Here is a 26437-nt window from a genome sequence, read left to right as displayed (position 1 = left end):
GCATCTTAGTCAGCTGAACTCATTGCTTAGCAACCTATTCACTTGGCTGTGCCCTGAGTTATATACTCCCACATTTGTAGCGTATAAATAGTTTCTCAAACAAGGTCAATGTCAGTGAAATTCTAACTTCAACTTCATTCAGACCTGAATTAATTTTTTAACATGCACCCAGAACAAACATACCACTCACTATGAAGGCACTTCCTGGTTTGTGGCTGACTGGTGAAGGTGATAATCAAGGAAAATAATTTTTAAAAGGTAACTATTTTCCCTTCCACCATATTAACATCTATAGTGGCCCTTTACTCAAGGAAGTGGCAAGTAGTAAGATTCGGGGGCGGGGGGGGAAGAAAAAGATGAGTATAAAGTTAAATAATCCATGTTCTGGTGGGGAGAAACTTATTAAATACTTTCCTACCAAAGGACGCTTTTATGGAAGCTGAAGACCAATCTCATAGTGTTTTTTTGAATGACAAAGGAGCTATACCCGTGTTTCCGCACTGCAAATTTCTTCTGAGTTTACTATGGATCTCTTCCCAAGACATAGCTACTAGAGATTCAATGATCTTTTGGCCAGAAGTGATCATTCTGATCATCTAGCTGGATTTCTATGGCCCGTGCTGTGCACAGATTTCACCTGGTGATGCCTGCATGTAGCTTGATAACTTCTGGTTGAACTACAGAATATTGTGGAATAGGGCGAAATAACTGTTTTAACAGAAGAGGTAGATCTCTTCCTGACAAACCATTTTATCTATACTTCCAGAGACTATTTGGAGGTGTTGGCTTATATACATTGTGTAGAACTGGAAACAAACAGGTGATTTTTTTGAGTGCTTTCACATATCTCATGTATATAAGCCTTCAAACACACATCTCGACTGCACTATGACCACAAACAGATATAAGGTGGGATGCTGATGGACATCTTTGTACAGATGACAGAGGACAGAAATTAAAATCTTCTCTTAGAAACTAAGGAATTGCATTGGAAATGTTGCCAGTTCAGAAATTCATCATGTAAAAGTTATGGGAATTAAAAATTATGTGCAGTAGGGTCTCAACATTAGTAAACCTAAGGTTTGCGAATTCAAGTATTCATGAGTGGCTGTGAGCGGCCGCTTCTCCAGGACTCCAGGGCACAGAGTGCTGACAGCTGCTGCTTCCCATTGCTCTGGGTTGGAGAGCACCAGTAGCTGCTGCAACCCTAGGGCTCTGGGCAGGGAGCGCTGGCAGCCACGGCTTCCCCTGGGGCCCCGGACAGGGAGTGCCTGCAGCCACAGCTTCCCTGGGGCTCCAAGGAGGAGAACCGGCAGCCACGGCTTCCCCAGAGCCCCAGGAGGAGCAGCAGCAGCCGGGCTCCAGGTGGGAACGGCTGCCAGACAGTACTGTGCTGTACTGTATTCGTGAAATTCAACATTCACGAGGGGTCTCAACTTGGAACCCTCACGAATATTGAGACTCCACTGTACTTATCTTGCAAATGGTGTTCTTCTAAATGTGTAATCTGTATACGCATTCTACTGTTGGCGTGTGCACATCCACTGTACGTGAGTCAGAGACTTTCCTAGCCAGCAACCCTATGAGGGGTGGGATGCCCCGCACACCCTCCCACCTGCAACTGAGGACTGAAGTGGAGGGAGTACTCAACGAAAAACTATCTATGAACCCAATGTCAAAGACTCGGACTTATGTCTACATGAGCCAAAGAAAGTCAACCACAGATACGCAATTCTAGCAATGCAATTGCATAGCTAAAATTGATGTATCTGCACTTAGCTAACTTGGCTGTCTATACGGGGTAAGATCACTGGGAGAGGTTCTCCTGTTGACCTCCCTTACTCCTTGCATCTCTCAAGGAGTACAGAGATTGACTGGTACCTCCTGAGAGGCTGATTTCACATGTCTCTACCAGATGTGCAAATCTGAACCTCACAAGATCGACCCTGAGTTGATCTTCCAGGATAGTGTAGACCTGCCCTCTGAGTAGCAGGAGTGAGGGTTGGGTCAGACTCTGTATACAGATAACAGATCCAGAAGAGCATAAGTTATTGTACAGAGAAGTTACCATTTCTACTACTAGTGATGAGCTTTCTACATATACTATGCCACTGATGATGCTTCCCCTCAACCCCAAGCAGTCCCCCACCCCCAGTGATGGCAGACACTAGGGGTTGGTGAATAGTGACTGCAGTACATTTCAGCCACATTTTGCATGGTCTCTGGAAGCTGCACAATTGCATTCTGTGAAGTGAATGTGTGGAGGGAGTAGCAGGCCGCTGCCTTACAAATGTCCTGAATAGACAAATCCCTGAAAGTGGCCAACACCTTGGACCAATCTCATCGAATGAGCCATTACTTTGTCAGGTGGTGTCTTTCCAGTCACCTGATAACAAAGTTTGATATATGGGAAATCCAATGAAAGATCCTTTGCATAGGAGACAGCTTCACTTTTGGCCCTTTTTGCCATATGCTGTCATCAGTTTAGGAGACTTCCTGAAGATTGCAGTTCTGTCAAGATAGACTGAAAGAACTCTGCTTATGGAAAAACCGCTGCAGGGACTGTCAATGAGTTCTGCACACCTAGTGAGCATGCTGCTGAAAGGGTTATGTGATGGCAGATGTACCAGTTTCAAATGTCAACCGACTCTATACAAAAAGGGAGGGAGCTCACTCCCTGCTGCTAGTGTACACAGAAGACAGTTATGTTGTCCAACATTACTTGGACATGTCAGAACTGGATGAGCGGAAAGAAGGCACTAGAGGCTTGACAGACTGTTCTGAGAGCTCATAAACTGATATGCATTCTGCTATATGACCACATGTAGGAGCCCTGACTTAGAATATGCAGTAATAAGGAGGAACTGGAGAGATGCCGGTCACTCGATCACTTATCCCTTCAGTTTGGAGCATGAGCACTGTTATGCACATGTGCAGAGCAATGGATGCTGCTCACCAAAAAAGTCTGAACTCAGGTGTCTGAGGCACACATGTATCCCTGTGTGGAGTGCACAAAGGGACCATCACATGAAGAAGTGTGTTTCTGAGATCCCATGGATGGCTAACCATCAGGTAAAGCTCAGCATGGCTAACGCAGATTTCTGACCCTTTCTCCACAAACCCTCTGCCCTATCCCCTTTCTTTTTTGTTTTTTAAATACATTAGAAGCAGGAAGCCTGCTAAAAAAGCAGTGGGGCCCTTGGATGATAAAGATATAAAAGGAGCGATCAAGGAAGACAGTGCCATTGCGGAGCGATTAAATGATTTCTTTGCTTCAGTCTTCACGGCTGAAGATGTTACAGAGGTTCCTAAATCTGAGCCAGCCTTTTTAGGTGACAAATCTGAGGAACTCACTCAGATTGAAGTGACATTAGAGGAGGTTTTGGAATTAATTGATAAGCTGAATAGTAACAAGTCTCCAGGACCAGACAGCATTCACCCAAGGGTTCTGAAAGAACTCAAATGTGAAATTGCAGAGTTATTAACAGTGGTTTGTAACCTATCCTTTAAATCCACTTTGGTACCAAATGACTGGAAGACGGCCAATATAACACCAATATTTAAAAAAGGCTCTAGAGGAGATCCTGGCAATTATAGACCGATAAGTTTAACATCAGTACCAGGCAAATTAGTAGAAACACTAGTAAAGAGTAAAATTGCAAGGCACGTAGAAGAGCACGAATTGTTGGGCAAAAGTCAGCATGGTTTCTGCAGAGGGAAGTCGTGTCTAACTAATCTATTAGAATTCTTTGAAGGGGTTAATAAACATGCGGACAAGGGGCACCCAGTGGACATAATATACCTAGATTTCCAGAAAGCCTTTGACACGGTCCCACACCAAAGGCTTTTATGTAAATTAGGTGGTCATGGGATAGGAGGAAAGGTCCTTTCATGGATCGGGAATTGGTTAAAAGACAGAAAACAAAGGGTGGGAATAAATGGTAAATTTTCACAATGGAGGAGGGTAACTAGTGGTGTTCCCCAGGGGTCAGTCCTGGGACCGATCCTGTTCAACTTGTTCATCAATGATCTAGAAAATGAGGTAAGCAGTGAGGTGGCAAAGTTTGCAGATGACACCAAGTTGTTCAGGACAGTCAAAAGCAAAAGGGATTGTGAAGAACTACAAAAAGATCTCAGCAAACTGAGTGATTGGGCAGCAAAATGGCAAATGAAATTTAATGTGGGTAAGTGTAAGGTGATGCATGTTGGAAGAAATAACCCAAATTACACGCACTACATGATGGGGTCAAATTTAGCTACGACAGATCAGGAAAGGGATCTTGGAGTTATAGTGGATAGTTCTCTGAAGACATCCACGCAGTGTGCAGCGGCAGTTAGTAAGGCAAATAGGATGTTAGGAATTATTAAAAAAGGGATCGATAATAAGACAAAAGATATCATACTTCCCCTATATAAAACTATGGTACGCCCACATCTCGAGTACTGCGTGCAGATGTGGTCTCCTCACCTCAAAAAAGATATATTGGCATTAGAAAAGGTTCAGAAAAGGGCGACTAAGATGATTAGGGGCTTGGAACGGGTCCCATATGGGGAGAGGCTAGAGAGACTGGGACTTTTCAGTTTGGAAAAAAGGCGATTGAGGGGCGATATGATAGAGGTATATAAAATCATGAATGGTGTGGAGAAAGTGAATATAGAAAAATTATTTACCTTTTCCCATAATACAAGAACTAGGGGACACCAAATGAAATTGATGGGTAGTAGGTTCAAAACTAATAAAAGGAAATTTTTCTTCACACAGCGCACAGTCAACCTGTGGAACTCCTTGCCCGAGGAGGCTGTGAAGGCCAGGACTCTATTAGGGTTTAAAAAAGAGCTTGATAAATTTTTGCAGGTTAGGTCCATAAATGGCTATTAGCCAGGGATAAAGTATGGTGCCCTAGCCTTCAGAACAAGGGCAGGAGATGGATGGCAGGAGATAAATCACTTGATCATTGTCTTCTGTTCTCCTTCTCTGGGGCACCTGGCATTGGCCACCGTCAGCAGATGGGATGCTGGGCTGGATGGACCTTTGGTCTGACCCAGTATGGCCATTCTTATGTTCTTATGTTCTTATGTTCTTGCTAACTGTGGACAACACCATCCTGCCTGACCGCCATACTTATAAACTGGCTATTATCTTTCACTTGGTCCTCTCTCTGGGTCTTCACATACAGGTTACAGCCCAATCTTTCATCTTTTTCTGCATAACATCTCTAAAATCCGGCCTTTCCTATCCATTCATACAGCTAAGACATTCACGATACTCTCATCATCTCACATCTTGATTACTGCAATGTCCTTTTCTTTGGCCTTGCCAAAAGCAATTTTGTCCTGCTGATATCCCTTCTGAATGATGCTGCAAAGATCATTTTCTTATCACAGAACTTTGACTATGATATCCCACTCTTTCTATTCCTCCACTGGCTTTTCTTTCTCTATTGCATCAAACACATGCTGCTTGTCTTCACTTCTGAGGCCCTTCAGAGCCTGTCCCTACACAGCTTATCACTTGTTCTCAGTTAAGGTGTCAACACTGACCTCTGATGGGTTCACGTTACCAGCCCCCACTGCCCACTTGTTAAATTCTAAAAAACCATCTTCTTGCTTTCTCTCATGGTGCCTCAGACACTTGGGAGCAGCACGCCTTAAAAATCCATAGAACTACCTTATTTATTGTGGTTTACATTTTTTCTTAAAACCCTCAGTCAAATTTCCATAGGGAATTACTTAAAAATGTTGCATCCAGGCTGATAAACAACAGACCTGTACAACACACCCATAATCCTCAGGTTTGTCTCAGCTACACCAACCTTCAAGAGGGAGTATGGAAAAAGTTATGACTTTATTTCACCACTGGGGCCCCAGAAATTACCATGCTGATCCCCAACATAAATTAATGCCACCTCAGGAATTCCCCATCTGACATCTTAAACCAAATTTAAGACTACTTTGGACCGCAGTAGAACGAGAGGACTGAGAATTTGGCCCTCTGTCTTTATGAGGGCTAACAAATAAAATGGCTGTAGTATTTCTATACCAAGCCATTGATCAATATGAAAGTACAAAAGCATTACTAGATTTTTCTGAAAGCAAAGACAATTTTTTTTCAGTGTTTCAAAGCCTTATCGGATGATCAGAAAAATCTTCTCTAGCTAGAGTTCACCCACATGAAAATTCAAATTGACAGTGGGTTTCTCATGAAAAAGAAAAAAAGCAAAGCAGACACCTCTGATTCTCATTATATTTTAGATTATCATCTAAAAGGATGAATTTCTCCTGGAGCTTTTTGTGAATTACAGCAAGCTTTTGTTTTGCTTTCTGAATAGCCATATTTATTGAAGAGATTATTTTTTTATTTTTATCTGAAAATATAGTATTCTTTCTCTGAAAGGAATAATGTAGCTAAAATTTAGAAGATATTATGTAAGAGTTCTGGGATTTGTGATGAAAAATTTGACAACATCCTTAGTAATTCCAACATATTAAAATAAATAGAAATACAATTATAATAAACAAGTTTATGCATTAAAAGATACACACCTCTTCCAGAAGAACAGGTAAACCCAATCTGATAGCATTCTCAAGAGTACGCAGGAAACCAGTGTCAGTAAGCTTAATTATCTTTAAACCACATCTTGCTTCTTTGTTTCTTATCCACCGATTTGCCTATGTAGGAAATAAGACAGTAATCACTGAGATGCGTTATGTATCATATTTGACCAGAGGGTTAATTAACACGTTTGCCTCTACATTCAGAAGTCCAATTCTTAAGACTACTGCAAGTGATCATGAAAAGTAAATTAATTGCACTAACTTTTTACGCTTGAGAAGCATCATTGGAAAATAAAATCTATGGCTTTATTGTGCTCAGTGTGATATTCAGCTGTACTGGTGCTTGGTATTTCACTGTCCTTTAAAGGTCCAGATTGTGCTAGTTCAGGCACAGAATCGTTTTTGGGGACTAGTACGAGGCAGCGCCCCACCAAAGAAAGCTCTAGGAGGGACTCTATGGCTACGTCTACACGTGAAGCCAACATCGAAATAGCTTATTTCGATGTAGCAACATCGAAATAGGCTATTTCGATGAATAACGTCTACACGTCCTCCAGGGCTGGCAACGTCGATGTTCAACTTCGACGTTGCGCGGCACCACATCAAAATAGGCGCTGCGAGGGTACGTCTACACGCCAAAGTAGCACACATCGAAATAAGGGTGCCAGGCACAGCTGCAGACAGGGTCACAGGGCGGACTCAACAGCAAGCCGCTCCCTTAAAGGGCCCCTCCCAGACACAGTTGCACTAAACAACACAAGATACACAGAGCCGACAACTGGTTGCAGACCCTGTGCATGCAGCATGGATCCCCAGCTGCTGCAGCAGCAGCCAGAAACCCTGGGCTAAGGGCTGCTGCCCACGGTGACCATAGAGCCCCGTAGGGGCTGGAGAGAGAGCATCTCTCAACCCCCCAGCTGATGGTCACCATGGAGGACCCGGCAATTTCAACGTTGCGGGATGCGGATCGTCTACATGGTCCCTACTTCGACGTTGAATGTCGAAGTAGGGCGCTATTCCGATCCCCTCATGAGGTTAGCGACTTCGATGTCTCGCCGCCTAATGTCGAAGTTAACTTCGAAATAGCGCCCGACGCGTGTAGCCGTGACGGGCGCTATGTCGAAGTTAGTGCCGCTACTTCGAAGTAGCGTGCACGTGTAGACACAGCTTATATGAGAGGCCACTGTCCCTCTACTCTGTGGTAAAGATTACTCTTTCTGATGCACCCAATGCCGGTGTGGAGACAGGGGACTGGCCTCCTACAGCTTGAGTTGTGCTCTAGAAAAGAGCAATGCCTGTGCTTATCTGACCCAGATATGTGTCTCCTGGCTCATTCAGTCTGTGGCCCCTCTCCTCCAGGTAGGACACCAGACCATGAATGCCTATAGAAGAGGAAAGGATGGTGGCTGCAGAGCTGAGTGAAAAAGGAACAAACATCCAGACAGACACCACTGAACCCTAAAGGAATTTATAGTAAAATTTAGAATTGCAATGTTTTCATGTAAAAATTAAATTGCAAAAGTTTTTTTTCCTTTCTAAATTCATTCATTGGGCTCACTTACCTCTTCCAATTACTGTGTGAACCATGCAGGGAATTGTCCTAACAAAACTGGATATTGTTTAATGGACATTTCACAGAAGACTAAGGATATTCGGAAAAATCACAAAAGCAGTGGTAAAAGTTTTAGCACCACAAAGCGCCCCCCAATTGTGAGGATGCTGTTTTCATGCTGTTTTCATTTTGCTCTTTTTTTTCAGGTTCAGTCATCATTGTCTTCTTTCATTGTATGTAATGCCATTCATAACCCCACCCATCTTTAGCTGTGTCTACACGTGCACGCTACTTCGAAGTAGCGGCACTAACTTCGAAATAGCGCCCGTCGCGGCTACACGCGCCGGGCGCTATTTCGAAGTTAACTTCGACGTTAGGCGGCGAGACGTCGAAGTTGCTAACCTCATGAGGGGATAGGAATAGCGCCCTACTTCGACGTTCAACGTCGAAGTAGGGACCGTGTAGACGATCCGCGTCCCGCAACGTCGAAATTGCCGGGTCCTCCATGGCGGCCATCAGCTGGGGGGTTGAGAGATGCTCTCTCTCCAGCCCCTGCGGGGCTCTATGGTCACCGTGGGCAGCAGCCCTTAGCCCAGGGCTTCTGGCTGCTGCTGCGGCAGCTGGGGATCCATGCTGCAGGCACAGGGTCTGCAACCAGTTGTCGGCTCTGTGTATCTTGTGTTGTTTAGTGCAACTGTGTCTGGGAGGGGCCCTTTAAGGGAGCGGCTTGCTGTTGAGTCCGCCCTGTGACCCTGTCTGCAGCTGTGCCTGGCACCCTTATTTCGATGTGTGCTACTTTGGCGTGTAGACGTACCCTCGCAGCGCCTATTTCGATGTGGTGCCGCGCAACGTCGAAGTTGAACATCGACGTTGCCAGCCCTGGAGGACGTGTAGACGTTATTCATCGAAATAGCCTATTTCGATGTTGCTACATCGAAATAAGCTACTTCGATGTTGGCTTCACGTGTAGACGTAGCCTTTGTGACTCACTCCTGGACACAAACCTAGGGTGTTCATCTCTTGTCAAAACATCATACATTTTTTGTATTATGGAGAGTTTCTAATATCACACATTCCATGTTATTTATCATTAGAAGCCCCTTGGTAAAGATTTATAGTATTCTATTCATTGTTCCAATTTTGACTGGAATGAGAGTGTTAAATTAGATTGCATGTGGCATATTTTAAAGTCACTGGTCTCTTAGGCTGCATCTACACTAGCAAGACCTTTCAGAAAATTAGGCCCTCTTCTGAAAGGACAAATGGAGTGTCTCAACACAAAATGTTTTCTTTCGAATTTCTTTTGAAAGAATGTGACGCTTCTTCTGGAGGCCCTCCTCCTCTCCCAACGAGGAAGAGCATCTTTTTCTGAAAGATTCTTTCAGAAAAAGTGTGCATAGACACTCTGCAGGCCCTTCTTTCGAAAGAGCAGTCCTCATGGTGCTGAACTTTTCAGTCTCTGGCCCGTTCTTTTGAAATAGTGTGGGCTGTCTCAATGCTCTCTTTTGAAACAGCAGATTGGCCTTTTGGTCCGCTTTTTGCATGTGGACGTGCCCTTTTGAAAGATGATGTTCTGGAAGATCATCTTTCGAAAGATAACTGTAGTGTAGATGCGGCCTCAGGATATTTCTACACTACAGAGTTATTCCGGAATACCTTATTCCAGAGTTATTATTCCAAAATAAACTATTCTGGAATAACACATTCACACTTCTGGGAAGCCCCAAAATAAGCAAACTTATTCTGAAATAGCACGTCCACACACAATAGAGCGTAATTCAGATTAGAACCTGTGGAAGCAGTGTTATTTTGGAATAAGATATTCCAGAATAGCCCCTATTCCCTGTCTACACAACCCCTGTTCCAAAGCATCTATTTTGAAATAGGTGGTATTCCTTGAAGAATGAGGTTTACAGAAATCGAAATAAGTGGTTTTGCTGTGTAGGCACTCACAGCTGTTCTGAAATAACTTTGTTGTGTAGACACACCCTTAATGAAAATATATGGGCCAGATCCTCTGCTGACATTAGGTACTCCGGCAATACTGAAGTACGTTGATTTGCACAAGCTGAGGCTCTGGTCGCAAACCAACAAAGAAAAACGTCTCGTTGTTGGAACTTCCTGGTACAAAAACTTGTGGATAAGTTGAATTTTTGGAAAGGGAGCTGCCTCAGTACAGTTCACAACTGGTGCTCACCTGATCCTGTGGGTCAATCATCAGTGGCCAGCGTCGCCCTCGAGTCACAAGAATCCCATTTTCAGTAGATACATAGTCACGTGGTAACCCATCTGTGTTCCACTGGCGAATTTCATATGGGTCTCCCAAAATGTTTATCAGACTGAAGTCTGGACTGATAGGAATCTCTAGATTCTGACATTTCTTGATCCAGCAATCTATCAGCTGAGACAGATAGGTTAATTGTCAAAAAGAAGTTCATAGGCAATTAAATTACCTAACTGAATATAAACAACAATCTATCTTTTCAGAATACACAGGGGTCATTTTTCTATATTACTGTAATAATCCTACATTCTTCAGAATTGACACAAATAGCTCAATATGTATTAAAACGGGATTCTAAACATCAGGATTAAGGATCATTAAAGCAGTTGTGAGGGAACGGTCGGTATTGGACCTGGTCAGTGGTTAGAACAATTCTGTCACAAGCACCACATTAGGGAAGGAAAAAACCAAGATAACGGAGATGGTTTTCACTCACCAGTTGCCTATAAAGTGCTGTAAAAGCCCCGTAATAGGCAACACAAGCAGCTGCAATGAATACATTCCCTATGATGTTTGAAATCTCATTTTCAAAATTCTTGATGCTTTCTTCCCATCGAACTTGTTCATCTCCTAGTGCAGCTGTAAGCTTTCCAGCTCTAGTGAGGCGAGCTTGGGTAAGTGCCATGGTCCTTGCTAAACAGTAATAAAATTATTGGACTGTAAACATTATTCAGAAGTTGTTTTTCCTCATAATCTTGTTTTCTTGCTTTTTATTTCAGCCTCCTTCTGCTTCTACCCTTTCTTCTTGTCTTAAATTCCACAATGGCCTCCTGGCAAACCTCTTTTTGGCTTATTTCCTGAGTACCTCAGGACACACAATGGTCCACAAACACATGTTCTGACTGTTAAACGCCCAGCGCACCCTTTTGCCATCATCCTGCCATGTTATCATCATCTGCTAATGGAATCGTATTGCACCATTTGAAGCTATGAAGGCATAGACACAAGGCTAACTGTTGGCAGAAGTTGGAGCATCTCCTTATCACAGTAGTTGCTAACCAGAGAAATGGTGGGGACAGACATGTATCTGACCCTTTCACTGCAGCCCAACTGATGTGCATAGTAATTTCCATAACACTGCGCTGATTTTGTGTATAGTATGGGACTGCCTGGATTGGGACTAGTGAGTTTCCCCAGACCCACTTAACTGCATAGTGGAGAGATGAAAGTGAAAGACTAATTCAACTGTTTAATTACATCAAGGGGAATCGCTTACCAAGGCTCTCTTTTTCTTCAAGGCTTCTTTCGTACTGGTCTTGTAATGCCTGTATCTGATCCTCCACCTGTTTTAATTTCCTTTGCTTGTCTCGTAGGGTAGACATAGTAGCATCAAGCTCAGCCTAAGAATGTAAGGAAACTTAGGCCAAGGTTTTCAAATATGGAAGCCTGATTTTTAATAGAGCTAAAGTCCACAGAAGCTGCAGGAATCAAGGGCTGGTGAAAATCGGGTCACTTATTCAGCTCTCTACATATGAATAAGGAGCCCTTTGAAAACCATGGCTTTAAACCAGAACACGTTTGTCCTGTTAAAAATAGCACTTTCATGAGTGACTCCACCGTTTTTCTACAGAGTTGGTTACCAAACTGTCAGACATTTTAGTCTCTAGAATAACCAACTTAACTGAATATTGATACAAGACAGGTAGCTGGGGAAAGTCTCCCATGGACCACAGCTCTTTGAAAATTCATCCCCACATAGCTTGTGTTTACCCAGTCTGGGAGCAACTAGGAGACAATATCACATGCAAATACCCAATTGTCCCCATGTATTGATTCCACCTGATGAATGGAGTACCCATCTCATGCTTCATTCTGCCCACTTATAGACAGTAGGGAGTGGATACATCATCTCTGGAATGAGATGTAGCTTCTGTAACAAAGCAGTAAAGCAACCTAAGAGGCTACTTTCTGTGCCATTTGTCTGAAGAGCTAAAGGAATAATTCTGGATGAAAAAGATCCTATTACTTGTGTAGTACCCAAAGGCACCGAGACCTCATCTGGGGTGAGTGAAGTCTCTGCTCTACAGCCTTGGTTGAGAGCCAGCTGTCCTTTAGCTCATGTGGTAGAGTGCAAGGCTTTAGAATCTATGCTCACAGGTTCTATCCCTAGGACCAGCAACTTGGGTCTGTTGACATTACAACTGGTGCATTGACTGGGAAGAACTGCTGGAAGGTCTCAAAAGCCCAGGATGTGCTTCCTCAGCCCAGGGAAGCATGTAGCATCTGGGGGTCTCTACTTTCACTGATACCAAACCCGGGTCATACCAATCCCCATGGGCTCTAAACTGTGGCTGCATGCTGTTCTGGTTCTCTGGTGCTGTGGACTCCCAACTTTGTGAAAAATAATCAAACTTCCCCTATCCGAGTCACAGCACCAGTAGCTTTAAAAAAATGTAACCCCTCCTGTCCACTAGCCCAGTGTGAGGTTAATCAGCATAGGGGAAGCCTTGTGATTTCTTGCATAACTTGGGAGACTAGGCTGGAGGCTCCTTGGTGTGCTCTGCATTGCGTGTTAATGTGTGTGTGTACCTCAGACCAGACCCACTCAGACAAACCACCAAGAACAAGCTTTATTCTGTAGGAAAACACAAAGCAGGATCATAGTTCAGCAGCCCCGCTCCTCTGCCTGCAGCCTGCACGCTGCTTCAGCTCAGTCTCTGCTGAGGCCCTTGGGGGCAGGGTGCACATCCTGGCAGGAATAAGGGAGTCCTCCCAGCATGCTGCAATTTGTAGTCCACAACTTGTAGTTCCCAGGGCTGGGGGTGAAATGCACTGGTCCTTGGGCTACATTTGGATCAGAAGATCTTTGGAGCAGGAACTGATTTTTGGTCTGCATGCAATACCCTACACAATGGGTCCTTATTCATGACTGGGACTTCGAGGAACTACCACTATAAAATAATTAAAAAGCCCATCAGTTATTCTAACAAATAAAAGACGCGAGTGATATAGACACATACCTGTGCAGCATTTAACTTTTGCCTCTTTGGCTCAACTTCTTTGACAACTCTTGAGTATAAATCCATGGCTCTCACCCACATGCACATAGACCTACATGCTTTGGACACCTTCTCTACTTTTTCAGGCACAAAATCTGGGTTATTTATGTATTTCTGAAGCTTTAACAATATTTGAGGCTTTATGTTTTCTTTATCATATTCTAAAAGTTTTTTGAGAAAATTGGAATCTCCAAGAAGCTGTTTTGCTGTTGCCCAGTCAGGCCTAAAAGAAAAATAACAGGAAGAGAATCTGAGACAGACTTGACCCAAGAACCTGATCTGAAATAACAGTCACACTTTTCAAACCACAACCTCTTCCTCTGAATGGTGTTTTGAAGAGCTTGTCTACAACCAGTGCTTGATAAAACCACAGCAACACCATTTACATTTTTATATCACAAGTAATGACCATAAATGTGGGATAGCATAGATTGCTTCCATAGGACACCTGCAAGCAAAGGGATAAGCCTCTGATGAAAGGTTAACACAAAGAGACTGTAGTTCTGTTGTGCCAAATGGGCACATAAGAGCTAAGAAACTAGTGTTTTGTGAAAATGTGATGAACTACAGGTAGCCCCTCTGTGGATTTCAGCTAATCTACAGACAAGGCAGGCTTCCAAACTTCATACTTTTCTAGCAAAGTGGATCCTATAGGCTTTCTGCCACTGAAATCCCAGCCAACTCATAATAACAGGTATGAATTTGCACTTTATTCTCCTCGTTCCTTGTTTCTCTTGCCAAGAACCATATTCATTTCTGTTCTGGTTTGGTCCTGTCAAGGTAATAAACATTTGATATTGAAGCCATGGAATCTAGCCTTTCTTTGTGCACAAGCTTGTAACTATCTGGCCTGGCTCACATGGGCTGTGTCTACACGTGCCCCAAACTTCGAAATGGCCATGCAAATGGCCATTTCGAAGTTTACTAATGAAGCGCTGAAATGCATATTCAGCGCTTCATTAGCATGCGGGCAGCAGCTGCGCTTCGAAATTGATGCTTCTTGCCGCCGCGCGGCACGTCCAGACGGGGCTCCTTTTCGAAAGGACGCCGCCTACTTCGAAGTCCCCTTATTCCCATGAGCTCATGGGAATAAGGGGACTTCGAAGTAGGCGGGGCCCTTTCGAAAAGGAGCCCCGTCTGGACGCGCCGCGCGGCGGCAAGGCTCGTCAATTTCGAAGCGCCGCTGCCGCCCGCATGCTAATGAAGCGCTGAATATGCATTTCAGCGCTTCATTAGTAAACTTCGAAATGCACTTTATTTGCATGGCCATTTCGAAGTTTGGGGCATGTGTAGACACAGCCATGGAGACCCAAAACTATCTTAATCAAAATTTTTGGATATGGTCTTTATGGAGAGTCCACCATCACCCTGTAATTCACAGAACCAGATCCTCAGATGGTGACAATCAATGTAGTATCTTTGCGGTCACTGGAGCTATGTCAATTTACACCAACTGAAGTTCTGATCATGAAACTCTTGTACTGATATGTAACAGAGAGGAAGCCGTGCTAGTCTATACACTATCAAAACAAAAAGCAGTCAAGTAGCACTTTAAAGACTAGCAAAATAGTTTATTAGGTGAGCTTTCGTGGGACAGACCCACTTCTTCAGACCATACCCAGACCAGTCTGGTTCTTTATCATACTGGGTATTTTAGCATCAGTATCTAAAATAGGGATTTTAATTGTTTTGTTATGATGTCTTGTTGATCTCCAGATCTTCTTTGGACATTAACTGCTGCATTGCTTGAGGGATACCAACCACATGATGCTTCAAGAAACTAGAATTTGATCCAACTATGTCACAACAAGTTTTATCATTAAGAATTTTGGAAACTCTTATAAAATACTGCTTGTATCAAAGACCTAGACATAAATGTTATGCAAAGTTAAATGTAACCTCATAATTTAAGTTTTTTTCTCCTCACTCAAAATTGTTTACAAAGCATACACGTGATCCATTACAATAACTTAGCAATGGATTCAAGAAACAAATTTGAAATTGATTCAGAAACTTTGAAAAAGTTCACAAAATTTGATGTACGGTTTTAGTCTCACCCACTCTTGGAAAATAGACCATTACAAACTGTATATGTCCATCTAGATTTGAATTTGCTTAATGTTCTGGGATGTTTTGATCCAGGGTTTTGTCCCATCTCTTTTATAAATGTAAACACTATATTATGATGAACCATTTTTTGGAGAAGAGCGCAGAAGATATTTTGCATGAGAGACCCACAAAGTAAAACTAAGCTGTCAAAGAGACAATATTATGATTCAACCAAAGATACACTCCACATGACTGCAGTCTTCCTGTTAAAATGTGAATTTACTGCAGAATTAGGTATCATTATACAAAACATTTTACTAAGGAAGGACTGGAGGGGCAGGAGGAAGAAAAATCAAATACAAACTAAAGAAAAGGATTCATAAGTAATAAAATAAATTAAAACAACATATACTATATAGCTCTGAATGGCTTACTTTGCATTTAAAAGAATGGAAATGGCTTCCATGACAGTCATAACAAGATCAGGAGGCTTGGTAAAAACTCTGATTTCAGATATATCTGCTTTATCCAAAGAGTCAAGAGCTTTGTTTGCAGCCTCTAAAGCAGGGAGAGCTTCATCCAGATCCCTTTGAGCATCATCAGCAATTGCCTGAGTCTCTTCCGCTTTCACTTTTGCAATAGCTTCATCTTCTTGAACAACACGGCGGACCTCAAAATTAATGTGCAGTGAAATATTTTCACAACACAAGAATGATGCAAATTGTTTAACATGCTCTGTCTTTGTTTCTTTAACAGGTTTCCTTAATGCTCACTTCTACATTTTTTGTTTTACAAATAAAGCATGCAAAACAGAATGATAGAGGAGTGTCACTGATTCAGACACACAAAGAAATTCATTAACTGGTGAAAGATACTAGAATCCCATTACTTTTGAGGAGCAGTGGCCAGTGAAGGCCAAAAATCCAGATTAAATATGGTGCGCATGCTCTGTCCTACCACTTGCAGCATAGCTGGCTACATTGTCATTGGCTCCACCTCAGCAGCTGTAATCACTGAGGTGTGGATCACAGGGAAGGTCTACACTAGCGGAGAAAGTTGACCTAAGATGTGCAACTCCACCTACAAGAATAGTGTACCTGGAGTCAGTGCACCTTAGATTGAATTACTCTCCCATCCACACACTGGGAGGTCAACGGGACAAACTCTCCCATCGACTTCCCTTACTCCTCATGACTGCGAGTTCTCCCAGGGTCAATGGGGGTTTCCTTGGTGTTCAATTTAGTATGTCCATATTAGACCTGCTAAATTGAATCTGGGAAGACTGATCTCTGGTGTTTCAGCCCAGGGCCAAGTGTAGAAGCCCACAGAGTACACAAGCAACTTTACCACTTCTTAGAGCTGCATTAACTGACATAGAAAATATCTACATAGACTCCGCTGCTTCCACAGAGGAAAGGTCTACACTGGCACAAGCTACACTTCAGAGTAACAGGACACAGTTTAATTGCCTTTCTTTTTCAAGGCTGAGTTTTGCACTTTTAGGCCGTTGTGCCATATAAAAGAGGATAGCACAGAGCCCATCATTTTTAATATTCAAACCCATCACTTCATCTATGAATTACTGAGCAATAACATGTTTTCTCTCACAAATACTATAAGATAATTCTTTGTACCTGATCAGCATTTTCTTGATCCACTGCTAATTTTTCCATCAGAGCTTCAACATCAACTGATTTCTCTACAAGAACTGGCTCTAATGCTGAGAGATCTAATTTCATTTTATCTACAAGAACATTCGTCTCTAACAGTTTGGATAATCCATTCTTCACTCGATCCCGAGCCTGAAGCACAATAAATACATATGGCTTACCTAATTACTTCTTCTCAAACACCAACTCCAAAAAATATATCTGTTCTTTTTTTAAACGCTGTACTTCCAAACAGCTCTGACATGATAAAAATATAAACATATGTACAAATATATTTAACTTGTTTTAATGGAAGTTTTACATCAGTTGCAAATTATTTTATAAATAATCTGTATAGTTAAGTTTTTGAGGGTGGTTATAATAAGAATGTTAAATTAGTATAGCTGTAATGGCATTTAAAATAAAATAAAATTAAAAAAAACACATCTAAATGTGTTTAGCATGATCTACACATCTAAATGTGTTTAGCATGTGTTTAAGCATGATCATGCTTATCAAAACAAAGGTCCCAGAGATTTAGACTCAAGTTTGATTTTTGCTGAATGAAATATTTCACAAATAAGAATATTATTACAATCTTTTCAGGCAATGCTTAAAATATCAGTGAAATGTTTGTTTGCTTTTCTTTAGCTTTGATATAATCATTGTGCTGCAATGTTTTTATTCCAAGCATGATGTGCTCAGACAGGAGATGGGGAAGTGAAATGACTCATCCTTTTTTCGCTTCCCATGAGAATGAAGTGCAAAAGGGTAAGAAAAGCAGAACTAGCAGAAAGTAAATTAGACTTTAAAAATCCCTTGTTTTAGTAATGACTAGTTAGCAAAGAAAAATTGGGTTGACTTAATAGTAAAAAAAAACAAAAAACCCCTTCAAGCTATTTTGCTTATGGTAAACCCTGAAGATGCTGAACTATGAAGGAAAATTAATAGAAAAATCTGAGGGAAAGTAAGACACATTTCTGAGATGCAATAAGCAGAAATTTTGTTTAATAAAATTAAACCTACTGAAACCAACTGCTTCCTTTTTTCTCCCAGCATAGACAAGTAGAGATTGATTAATTCTAAATATGAAGTGGGTGTTGTGTAATATCGTCGCCGAAGCTCAGCATAATATCGATCTGCCATTTCAGTCACGCTCATATGAATATCTACACACATTACTGAAACTTTCTCTTTCATCTCGTCACTTCCAAGGTCAACATTCAGGAAGAATGTCCTGGACACTGAAAGAAGTGCTTCTCTGGGCCACTGTGTATGGGGAAAAGATGATCAGAATAATAGTCATTCATATCATCATGGTCAAAGCCAACAGTTATGGTGAAATACAAGTATCAGAGAAATAGCTGTGTTAGTCTGTATCTTCAAGAACAACAAGAAGTACTGTGGCACCTTATAGACTAACAGATATTTTGGAGCATAAGCTTTCATGGGCAAAGACCCGCTTCAGCAGATTCATGGTTTGGTGGGGGGCTCCAGAGGGGTATTTAAAGAGTGGAGTCCCAGTAAAAGGGAGGGCCAGAGCTGACAAGGTCTATTCAGCAAGGTGGAAATGTTCCATTACCAGTAGTATGTATCAAAAGAGGAAATAACAAGTCAGATCAGAGGGGGCCCATTGTCAGAGTCTAATGGGGACATATTAACACCCAGGGCAAAGAAGCTGCTTTTGTAAGGGGCCAGCCACTCCCAGTCTCTGTTTAATCCTTGGTTGATGGAGTCAAATTTGTCAATCAGTTTCTACGTAAAAGAATAAATGGACATAAATCAGACATCAGGAATGGTAAATGTACAGAAACCTGTGAGAGAGCACTTCAATCTCCCTGGACACTCAGTAGCAGATTTAAAAGTAGCAGTCCTACAATAAAGAATTTCAAAAATCAGATGGAGAGAGAACTCTCTGAGCTGCAATTTATCTGCAAATTTGACTCCATCAACCAAGGTTTAAACAGAGACTGGGAGTGGCTGGCCCCTTACGAAAACATCATCTCTGCCCTGAGTGTTAATATCTCCCCACTAGGCTCTGACAATGGGCCCACATCCCTCTGTTTGATCTGACTTGTTTTTTCCTCTTTTGATACATACTACTGATAATGGGCCATTTCCACCTTGCTGAATAGACCTCGTCAGCTCTGGCCCTCCCTTTTACTGGGACCCCGCTCTTTAAATACCCCTCTGGAAACCACTCCCGCACTCATGCATCTGCTGAAGCGGGTCTTTGTCCACAAAAGCTTATGCTCCAAAATCTCTGTTAGCCTGAATGGTGCCACAGGACCTCTTGTTGTTCTTGATGGTGAAATACAGTAATTCTCAATACAAACTAAATGTTTTCTATGAACCATTCCAGAAACATTAAAAAAACAAAAAACAGACCACCTTTGTCAAATGGCTCTATGAATTTCACAAGCCTACAGCTATTGAAACTTGCCAGCTTCTGCTGAGATGTTTTTAGATAAGACTTAATGGGTTGGGGTGGATTTACTGGTTCCTACAAGCTATGTAGACTTTGAACCCAATCAGATGACAAAGCAAAGGTCTGCAAGCTGAGAAAACTCATGGAAGTGATCTTTGTGTGTCTCTCCTCGGGTTACCTAGACTTTCAGCTTGCTTTCTTTGGACTCCTGCCCAGGACAGGGGAGAGGGGACCAGAGATCAGCATCTTGTCTCATTTAGGGGGTAAAGCCTTGAAAATATGAGCTCCTTAAGGGACAGTAAAGAGTATGTATGGCGCCGGGAGAGGGAAATTGTTGGCTTCTGCTCCAGTGTCACCTTTTAAAGTGAGGACTGCAGTAGATAAAGCAGGCTTGCTGAACTGATGCTTTGTCTGCCCCCCTGGAGGCAGAGAATCTGTTCAAAGAATGAAAGGGTATCAAATCTGGAGCCCTGTGGACAAGTCTCAGCTGCTTCTAGTTTTGTCAAATATCTCAGACAGAAGGAGAGGCCAGAATCCAATATGTTACCATCAGCTGAGTGGAAACCACGGTCAGTTATTTGAGACACTCTAATTAATGAGACTCTCAGAATTAACTGTCATTGAAAAATAACACATAGGCCACATAATCCAGGATGAAAATCAGGAGGCTAGATTTTTACTTGTTTTTTTTTTTGTTTAAACAACACAGTGTATATAATCATAACAATATCACTGAGAAATCCTGTGGCACCTTATAGACTAACTGATATTTTGGAGCATAAGCATTTGTGAGCAAAGACCTGCTTCATCAGATGCAGCGTAACAAAGATTCCAGAGGTCTAATTAGCTCATGAAAAGGAGGGAGCCCCAATCAAAAGGAAGGCCAGAGTTGACAAGCTGCTAATGTGGAGGTGTGAACACCAAGAGAAGAGAAACTACTTTTGTAGTTGGCCAGCCATGGCCAGGCTCCCAGACTGGCTGGCAGTGGCTAGCCAACTACAAAAGTAGTTTCTCCTCTCTTGGTGTTCACGCCTTCACATTAGCGGTTCGTCAACTCTGGCCTTCCTTTTGATTGGGGCTCCCTCCTTTCCATGAGCTAATTAGACCTCCAGAATCTCCACTACATTGCATCTGATGAAGTGGGTCTTTGCCCACGAAAGCTTACGCTCTGAAATATCATTTAGTCTATAAGGTGCCACAAGATTTCTCACTGTTTTTGTGGATATTGACTAACACGGCTACCCCTCTGATACTTGTCACCATAATAGCAATGTTTACTACTGAGAGATCTCAAAGTCTGTGACTCTGTGGACCTTGGTACGAACCTGCACAAACCAGTCAATAGTACAGCAGTTCACCAGGGATGGAAACATCCGACATCGTGCTCGGAAAGCTTCTCCTACAGGACTCATACAGAGAACGATATGGAGTTTCTGACGAACTCGGCTAATGAAGTATTGAAAGACCTGTTTAAAAAGATCATACAGGTGTTCACAGTGTACAGTAAAATAAAGAGAATGAAAAATGAGATTATTTGCTCAGGGGAAATCTAGTAGTTACGCACTGCAGGGAACAATCCTGCTTTGGCTGCATGATGTAACAGGCCCTCTCAAGCTCCACAGTTAGTCTCAGAAATTGTCTATGGAACTCTTCTCTCAAAAGGGAGGAATAGGAATGTTTTGCCCACACATGACAGAATAGAAGTGATTATTGAAAGTCCTGGAAATTGATCTTCTTGAGTGTAAACAAAATGTCATGGTCTCCTCTTCTAAATTAAATTTACTGGATAAATCAGAGACTGATAAAGGGCATGTGCGAAAGCATAGTTAATTCTTTAAAAATCAGAACTTTGGCAATGTCTATTTACTATATAATCTGATACAATAAATTAATATTTACAATACATCTCCTACCTCATCTCTGTTCCCCTCTGGTATTCCTGCCTCTTTAGCTTTGGGTCTTGTAGGGGCCAGAACCTGTTCCAACTCATCTTTTTCAAACAAATTAGGTACTTCCCCAGAATTGAGAATATTGTTTATATCTTCTAAGAATTCCTCTACAACAATCTACAGATAAGAATTTATACATATTAGATTTCATATTAATTAACGTGCATGTACTTTGCAAGTATAAATGGAGGAAAAAGATCAGGAAAATAAAACTAAGTGCTGAATTCATGAGCTATACAAATTGTAAGAAAAAATGTTTAATGTTTTTAACTGTAAAAATATATTTGAAAATCTTTACCGTTAAATATTTGAAATGGATACATCAGAACATTAACCCCATTCATTTTTATTTCTATGTCCAGAAGTTTTAACAACATACACACGCTTCAGTGAGATCTGGGATTTGGGTCTTTTGAAGTTAGTGATACTGGCTGTAGGATCTTGTCGTTTAGTTAACTTTATTGCGCTTATGGTCACTTTACTACTTTGATATTAGTCTGTTTGTGTTCAAATGGAGGGGCAAATATTTTCATCTATCAACCAAGAAGAACCTGCTCCTGACCAGGTGAACAGCCTTTCTCTCCATCTGTACCTCACAACACAGCACTCCCTGTTTCATAGATAATCAGTGCTGCCAATTCTATGATCGTTGTTCTCGCCTGCAGCCTGATCTCCTGATGTGTCCCACCTCCGAAGGGACAGCACAGGTGCCCACTTTGGAGGAAGCTGTTTGGCCCCTGCTCCATCCTCTGTCCCTCGTTTCTGAGGCCTCATTGCCCTACCTTGGGCTGTACATGCAGGCGTGCCTGGGCTCCATGCACTGTGAGACTGGTGAGTGGGAGTCTCACTGCAATGAAGAGCCAAAGCCAGAGATGCTCCTACAGGAGGCTGTGGAGAAATTTTTGGGGCTGGCTTACACTTGCTGCCCTGGCAGCACATCCAGACTGGGTACCTCTGCACATGCGGACCAGGGAAGGCAGGCCCTGGGAGCAAGAGCTAGAGAGCTGAGCAGTGACCAAGCAGCTGCCCCACAGGAAAGGGGAATAGCAAGGTTTGTAATTCAGCATGGCTGTGGAAGCAAAGACCCTTGACATCCAGGTGGCGAAAAGTCACTTCCCACCTGGGAGCTTTACTTCCTGCTCTGCACAAACTCCACATAGCACTGAGGAGGAGGAACTGGTGTTGGAGTCCCCATGGGAGGAGCACAAAGGGGGAGCTTGCTCAGCCAGGCACTAATGGTGCCTCTGGCAGCTGTGCTGGCTGCCTGCAGTGCTGCTTGTCTGGGAGCAGGAACTCTGAGATAAATTATGAGGCCTTCTGGGACCGGAATCAAGCTGGGGCCACATGAGTACAGGAAAGCGATGGGCCTCAGACCTACCTCAGCATGGACTCAGACCCTCCAACCCTGCAGGGTCCTGGGACCTTAAGTCCAAGTCCTACATCAGCACATTTGGTGAGTAGATGCAAGGGGGATTGATCTTGAGCATGGGCTCAAGCCTGTGCTTACATTGCTACAGAGACACGCCAGTTCCCACCTCAATTCATTTAACTTAGCAAAAATAAAGTTAATTTGTAACTTGATCATGGCCTAGGAGTACCCACATAAGGAGAAAATGTCTGATGCTTCAGTGCTCTATAATCTAGCTGACAATGACAAAATAACTCTGAATGCCTAGAAGATGAAGCTAGAGAAGTTTAAATGGGAAACAAAGCATAAATTTTTAAGATTAAGAGTGATTAAACAATGGAGTAATCTACGCAAAGGCTGAACCTTGATTGGTGCGTGTACCATGTTTCTAAACTGCCACTTTTAAAACTAACCAAAATATTTTTGATAATTATTGCAAAATATTCAGGTATTTACTAGAAACCCCATGTAATCACAACTTCTTAAGCAGGTTTGTAGCTTTTATGTGGTGGATGCATGAGGAACCTAACATGTTCAGGTCTCTCTGATTGCTACTATTGCTGGTTTTGTGTATACTCTGGCCTCTCATGCAGACAGCACAATAGCGGTTAGATGTAATCTGTTATCTCCAAAGAGAGTGTAATGAGTCAGTCTGCAACATATCTCTAATTTTTTTTTTGCCATTTTTCTAATTTTCATCCAGCCACTGAGACTTTATTGCTATTACTTAGCTACAAACTACGAAAAATGACCATTATATTGCCAATAGAATCTCTATTCAGTGGCTAAGCTCCTGTGAAATCTGTAAAAAGCAAGTGTGGTTGAAAAGCCTCTGTTTTGCAGAAACAAAATCTCTCTTTTCAGTAGATGCAAAGTTTTCACATTGTATTCCTCTGTTCTTACTGAATTTCAATTAACGTTAAGAGAAGTACTCGGTCTTGGTTCTTCATTTAGTCTGGCTTTCCCTATACTTGGGGTAATCTTGTGTACTTTGTTGTATGCCAGCCACTTCTTCAAATACTGTCTGAATTTGGGGTAGTTTCTTTTGCATTTCTTCGGGTACAACATGCTTTCTCCCTTGTCAAGCAGAGCTACCGATCATGCTAAGGACTTGTGAGGGCCCCATTCATACAAATATAACAAGCTTACATGCAGTGCACATGTGAATATTAATATGCATGTGACAACTGTGAGCCTTAAAAGTAAATTAATATATTAAAATTACCTTTTATTATTCATCTCAAGACTCATGAAAATCATACAGTGAAATAAGTTCTATACAGCTTCTGAATGCAAGTATCAGCAGGCAGGAAATGAGATGTTTCAAGGAGGAAATGAGCTTCCTGATAAGGACTTGGGTCTGCCATCATCAGCAGGAAGAAGCACAGGGACCTATGTGAAGCAAGTTGGAAAGAACCCTGCCCTCCCTCCAACCCCATTCAAACAGCTCATGGAGATGATAGCTAGGAACAGGGCTTGTGCTGCTCACTCCATCTTCTGGAACTTCCATTCATTAACAACAGTAGATTGAATTCTTCCCTCTCCTTTGTGCAAAGTTTAGCTCCAACCTAGCCCTAAGCAACTGATCTGTGCTTGTTACAGTACTAATTAGAACAGTTTCTTGGGGTCAGAAAGTGAAGCCCTTAGTCTCATTGGCGACTGGTTGCTCGCTTGAGGAGCCCCACTGCCATTATTGGGAGTACTCGTTACCTACTCCACAGGGGAAGTAAAAATTTCACAATCAGGCCCTCGGCTCCCAAAGAAAGATCAAAAACTGTTTACTGTACAATAGCTGAACTGATCACAACTTCTGAGGAGGCCACTTCTATTCTTTTTAGCACAAAGTTGAAGCAGCTCCTCTGAACACATATGAGTCAAGCAAAATAATCTTCTGAAGGCAAAACGTGAGAAACTCCTTTTGCAATTGTGGCTTTGAGAGAATAGAAAAGAACTTGGCGTAGCCAAACGAATGATAAAACCTTGAAGCCAGTTTGCTTATTCAATAACAGAACTCACATAAAAGTATGCTGTGATGTGGGAAAGCATACTGAATTCTCAGACCCTGGCAAATAAACCAGGAAGGCCCCCTGAATTCAGATACATTCAAGGATACAGAAACTGTGAAGGCAGGGATGTTTCCTATGCTTGTTGTGAGTACCTAAAATGCTCTTCCAGATTACAGTTTATTCATAGAAATGATATTGTCTGAGCTCTGGGAATAAATTATAAGATTCAAATATATTTTTAGATGCCCTGATCTATTTCCAGTATGAAAAGTATAACACTTTTCTATGCTTTTTAAACAGATACAACTTATATACCTTATACATACTGATATTTTTTCAGTACCTTCCTTTGCCTAGTTAATTATTTACTTCTGGCTTCTGATCATAACCTCTCCTTTTTCCATCTCAACTGATCACATCATTAATTTTCACTAATATCATTCACTATATACTTCTTGAGTGCCTTGAACAAAAAGCCAATGTGACTGATCTTCATTTGGTGTAAATCCGAATAGCTCCATTGACTTAATTTTTCATTTCCACTCATCCTTTCTACTTCAGAAGACTAACGCTGAAAGTGGCATGTGTAGAAACAGCCTAAGACTCTGTCTTTGGTCTTGTCATGATTTTGGCCCACTCTTCCTGTCTGACACCACATTCACCTACAGTCTCAAATCTTCGCATCTTTCTTCCTATGCCCCTTTGACATCATTCTCCAAAGCTGGATGTAGCCCTTTCATTTACACTACTCCAGCTACCAAGAAACCTCCTCTTCCTTCCCCTGAGTCACTTCTTCTTTTTAAATATTATTCTAAGATTACATTTCCTGATTTAAGCTTATAAGACTTTCTCTAATGCATTTTCTTACTCCATATAAATGACACCACAAAATAGCTTGTTAACATATATGCCACATTTTAATGATAAAACCAACTATATTTCTGGTTGACCCATTTAAATGTACCTGTGTGTCAGTGAAGAGGAAAACCATATCTTTATCTTCCACTCCTGCCATCTTATACAGCTTCCTCAGATCATCATGAAAACTGTCGTAATTATAACCACGGCTAAGTTCTATCTGAAAGCATTTGTATCCACATATATGAGAAGCAAGTCTAGTGAGAGACTGTTTGCCAGTACCTCCCACCCCAACAAGCAGGGCATTTCCTCTTTCTTGGCGGATCATCCGAGCAATTCTATAGGGCAAAAGGAAGCACAGAATTAGAAATAATAAAAAATTACAGAATTTTCTAAGTCTCAGAGGGGTAGCTGTGTTAGTCCGCAGCCTCACAAAGAAAAGAAAAGCAGTCCTGTTGCACTTTAAAGAATTTATTTATTAGATAATGAACTTTCGCGGGTAATGACTCATAAAAATCTGAAGAAGTGGGTCTTACCCATGAAGGCTCATTACCTGATAAATAAATTTGTTAGTCTTTAAGGCGATACAGAATTTTCCAACTATTTCTTAAGAGATTCATTATGATGTCACAGGAATATCACACAAGTGTGATACCATATTAAAGCCCTATAATTCTACAATCCAAACATGGAAGTCTCC

The 26437-nt window shown here is 41.9% G+C and overlaps 1 protein-coding gene across 1 annotated transcript in view; it reads right to left on the bottom strand.

The window, feature by feature from the left end:
- The window catches only part of DNAH6 (dynein axonemal heavy chain 6), a 168284-nt gene that overhangs the window by 55723 nt on the left and 86124 nt on the right, over window positions 1–26437 (bottom strand). The window contains exons 45-55 of the mRNA XM_074994025.1: window positions 25844–26075; window positions 21430–21582; window positions 20842–20982; window positions 18115–18357; window positions 17074–17241; window positions 15874–16109; window positions 13352–13613; window positions 11608–11731; window positions 10828–11024; window positions 10305–10508; window positions 6544–6669 (exon numbers count right to left, since the gene is read on the bottom strand). Of these exons, the coding sequence (XP_074850126.1) occupies window positions 6544–6669; window positions 10305–10508; window positions 10828–11024; window positions 11608–11731; window positions 13352–13613; window positions 15874–16109; window positions 17074–17241; window positions 18115–18357; window positions 20842–20982; window positions 21430–21582; window positions 25844–26075 (2086 nt within the window). The remainder of the gene's footprint in view (window positions 1–6543; window positions 6670–10304; window positions 10509–10827; window positions 11025–11607; window positions 11732–13351; window positions 13614–15873; window positions 16110–17073; window positions 17242–18114; window positions 18358–20841; window positions 20983–21429; window positions 21583–25843; window positions 26076–26437) is intronic.

The sequence above is a fragment of the Carettochelys insculpta genome, chromosome 5 (genome assembly GCF_033958435.1).
Source record: "Carettochelys insculpta isolate YL-2023 chromosome 5, ASM3395843v1, whole genome shotgun sequence".
Classification (NCBI taxonomy): domain Eukaryota; kingdom Metazoa; phylum Chordata; order Testudines; family Carettochelyidae; genus Carettochelys; species Carettochelys insculpta.
Note: the sequence above shows the minus strand (reverse complement) of the source record. Positions and strands in the feature narration are given on the sequence as shown.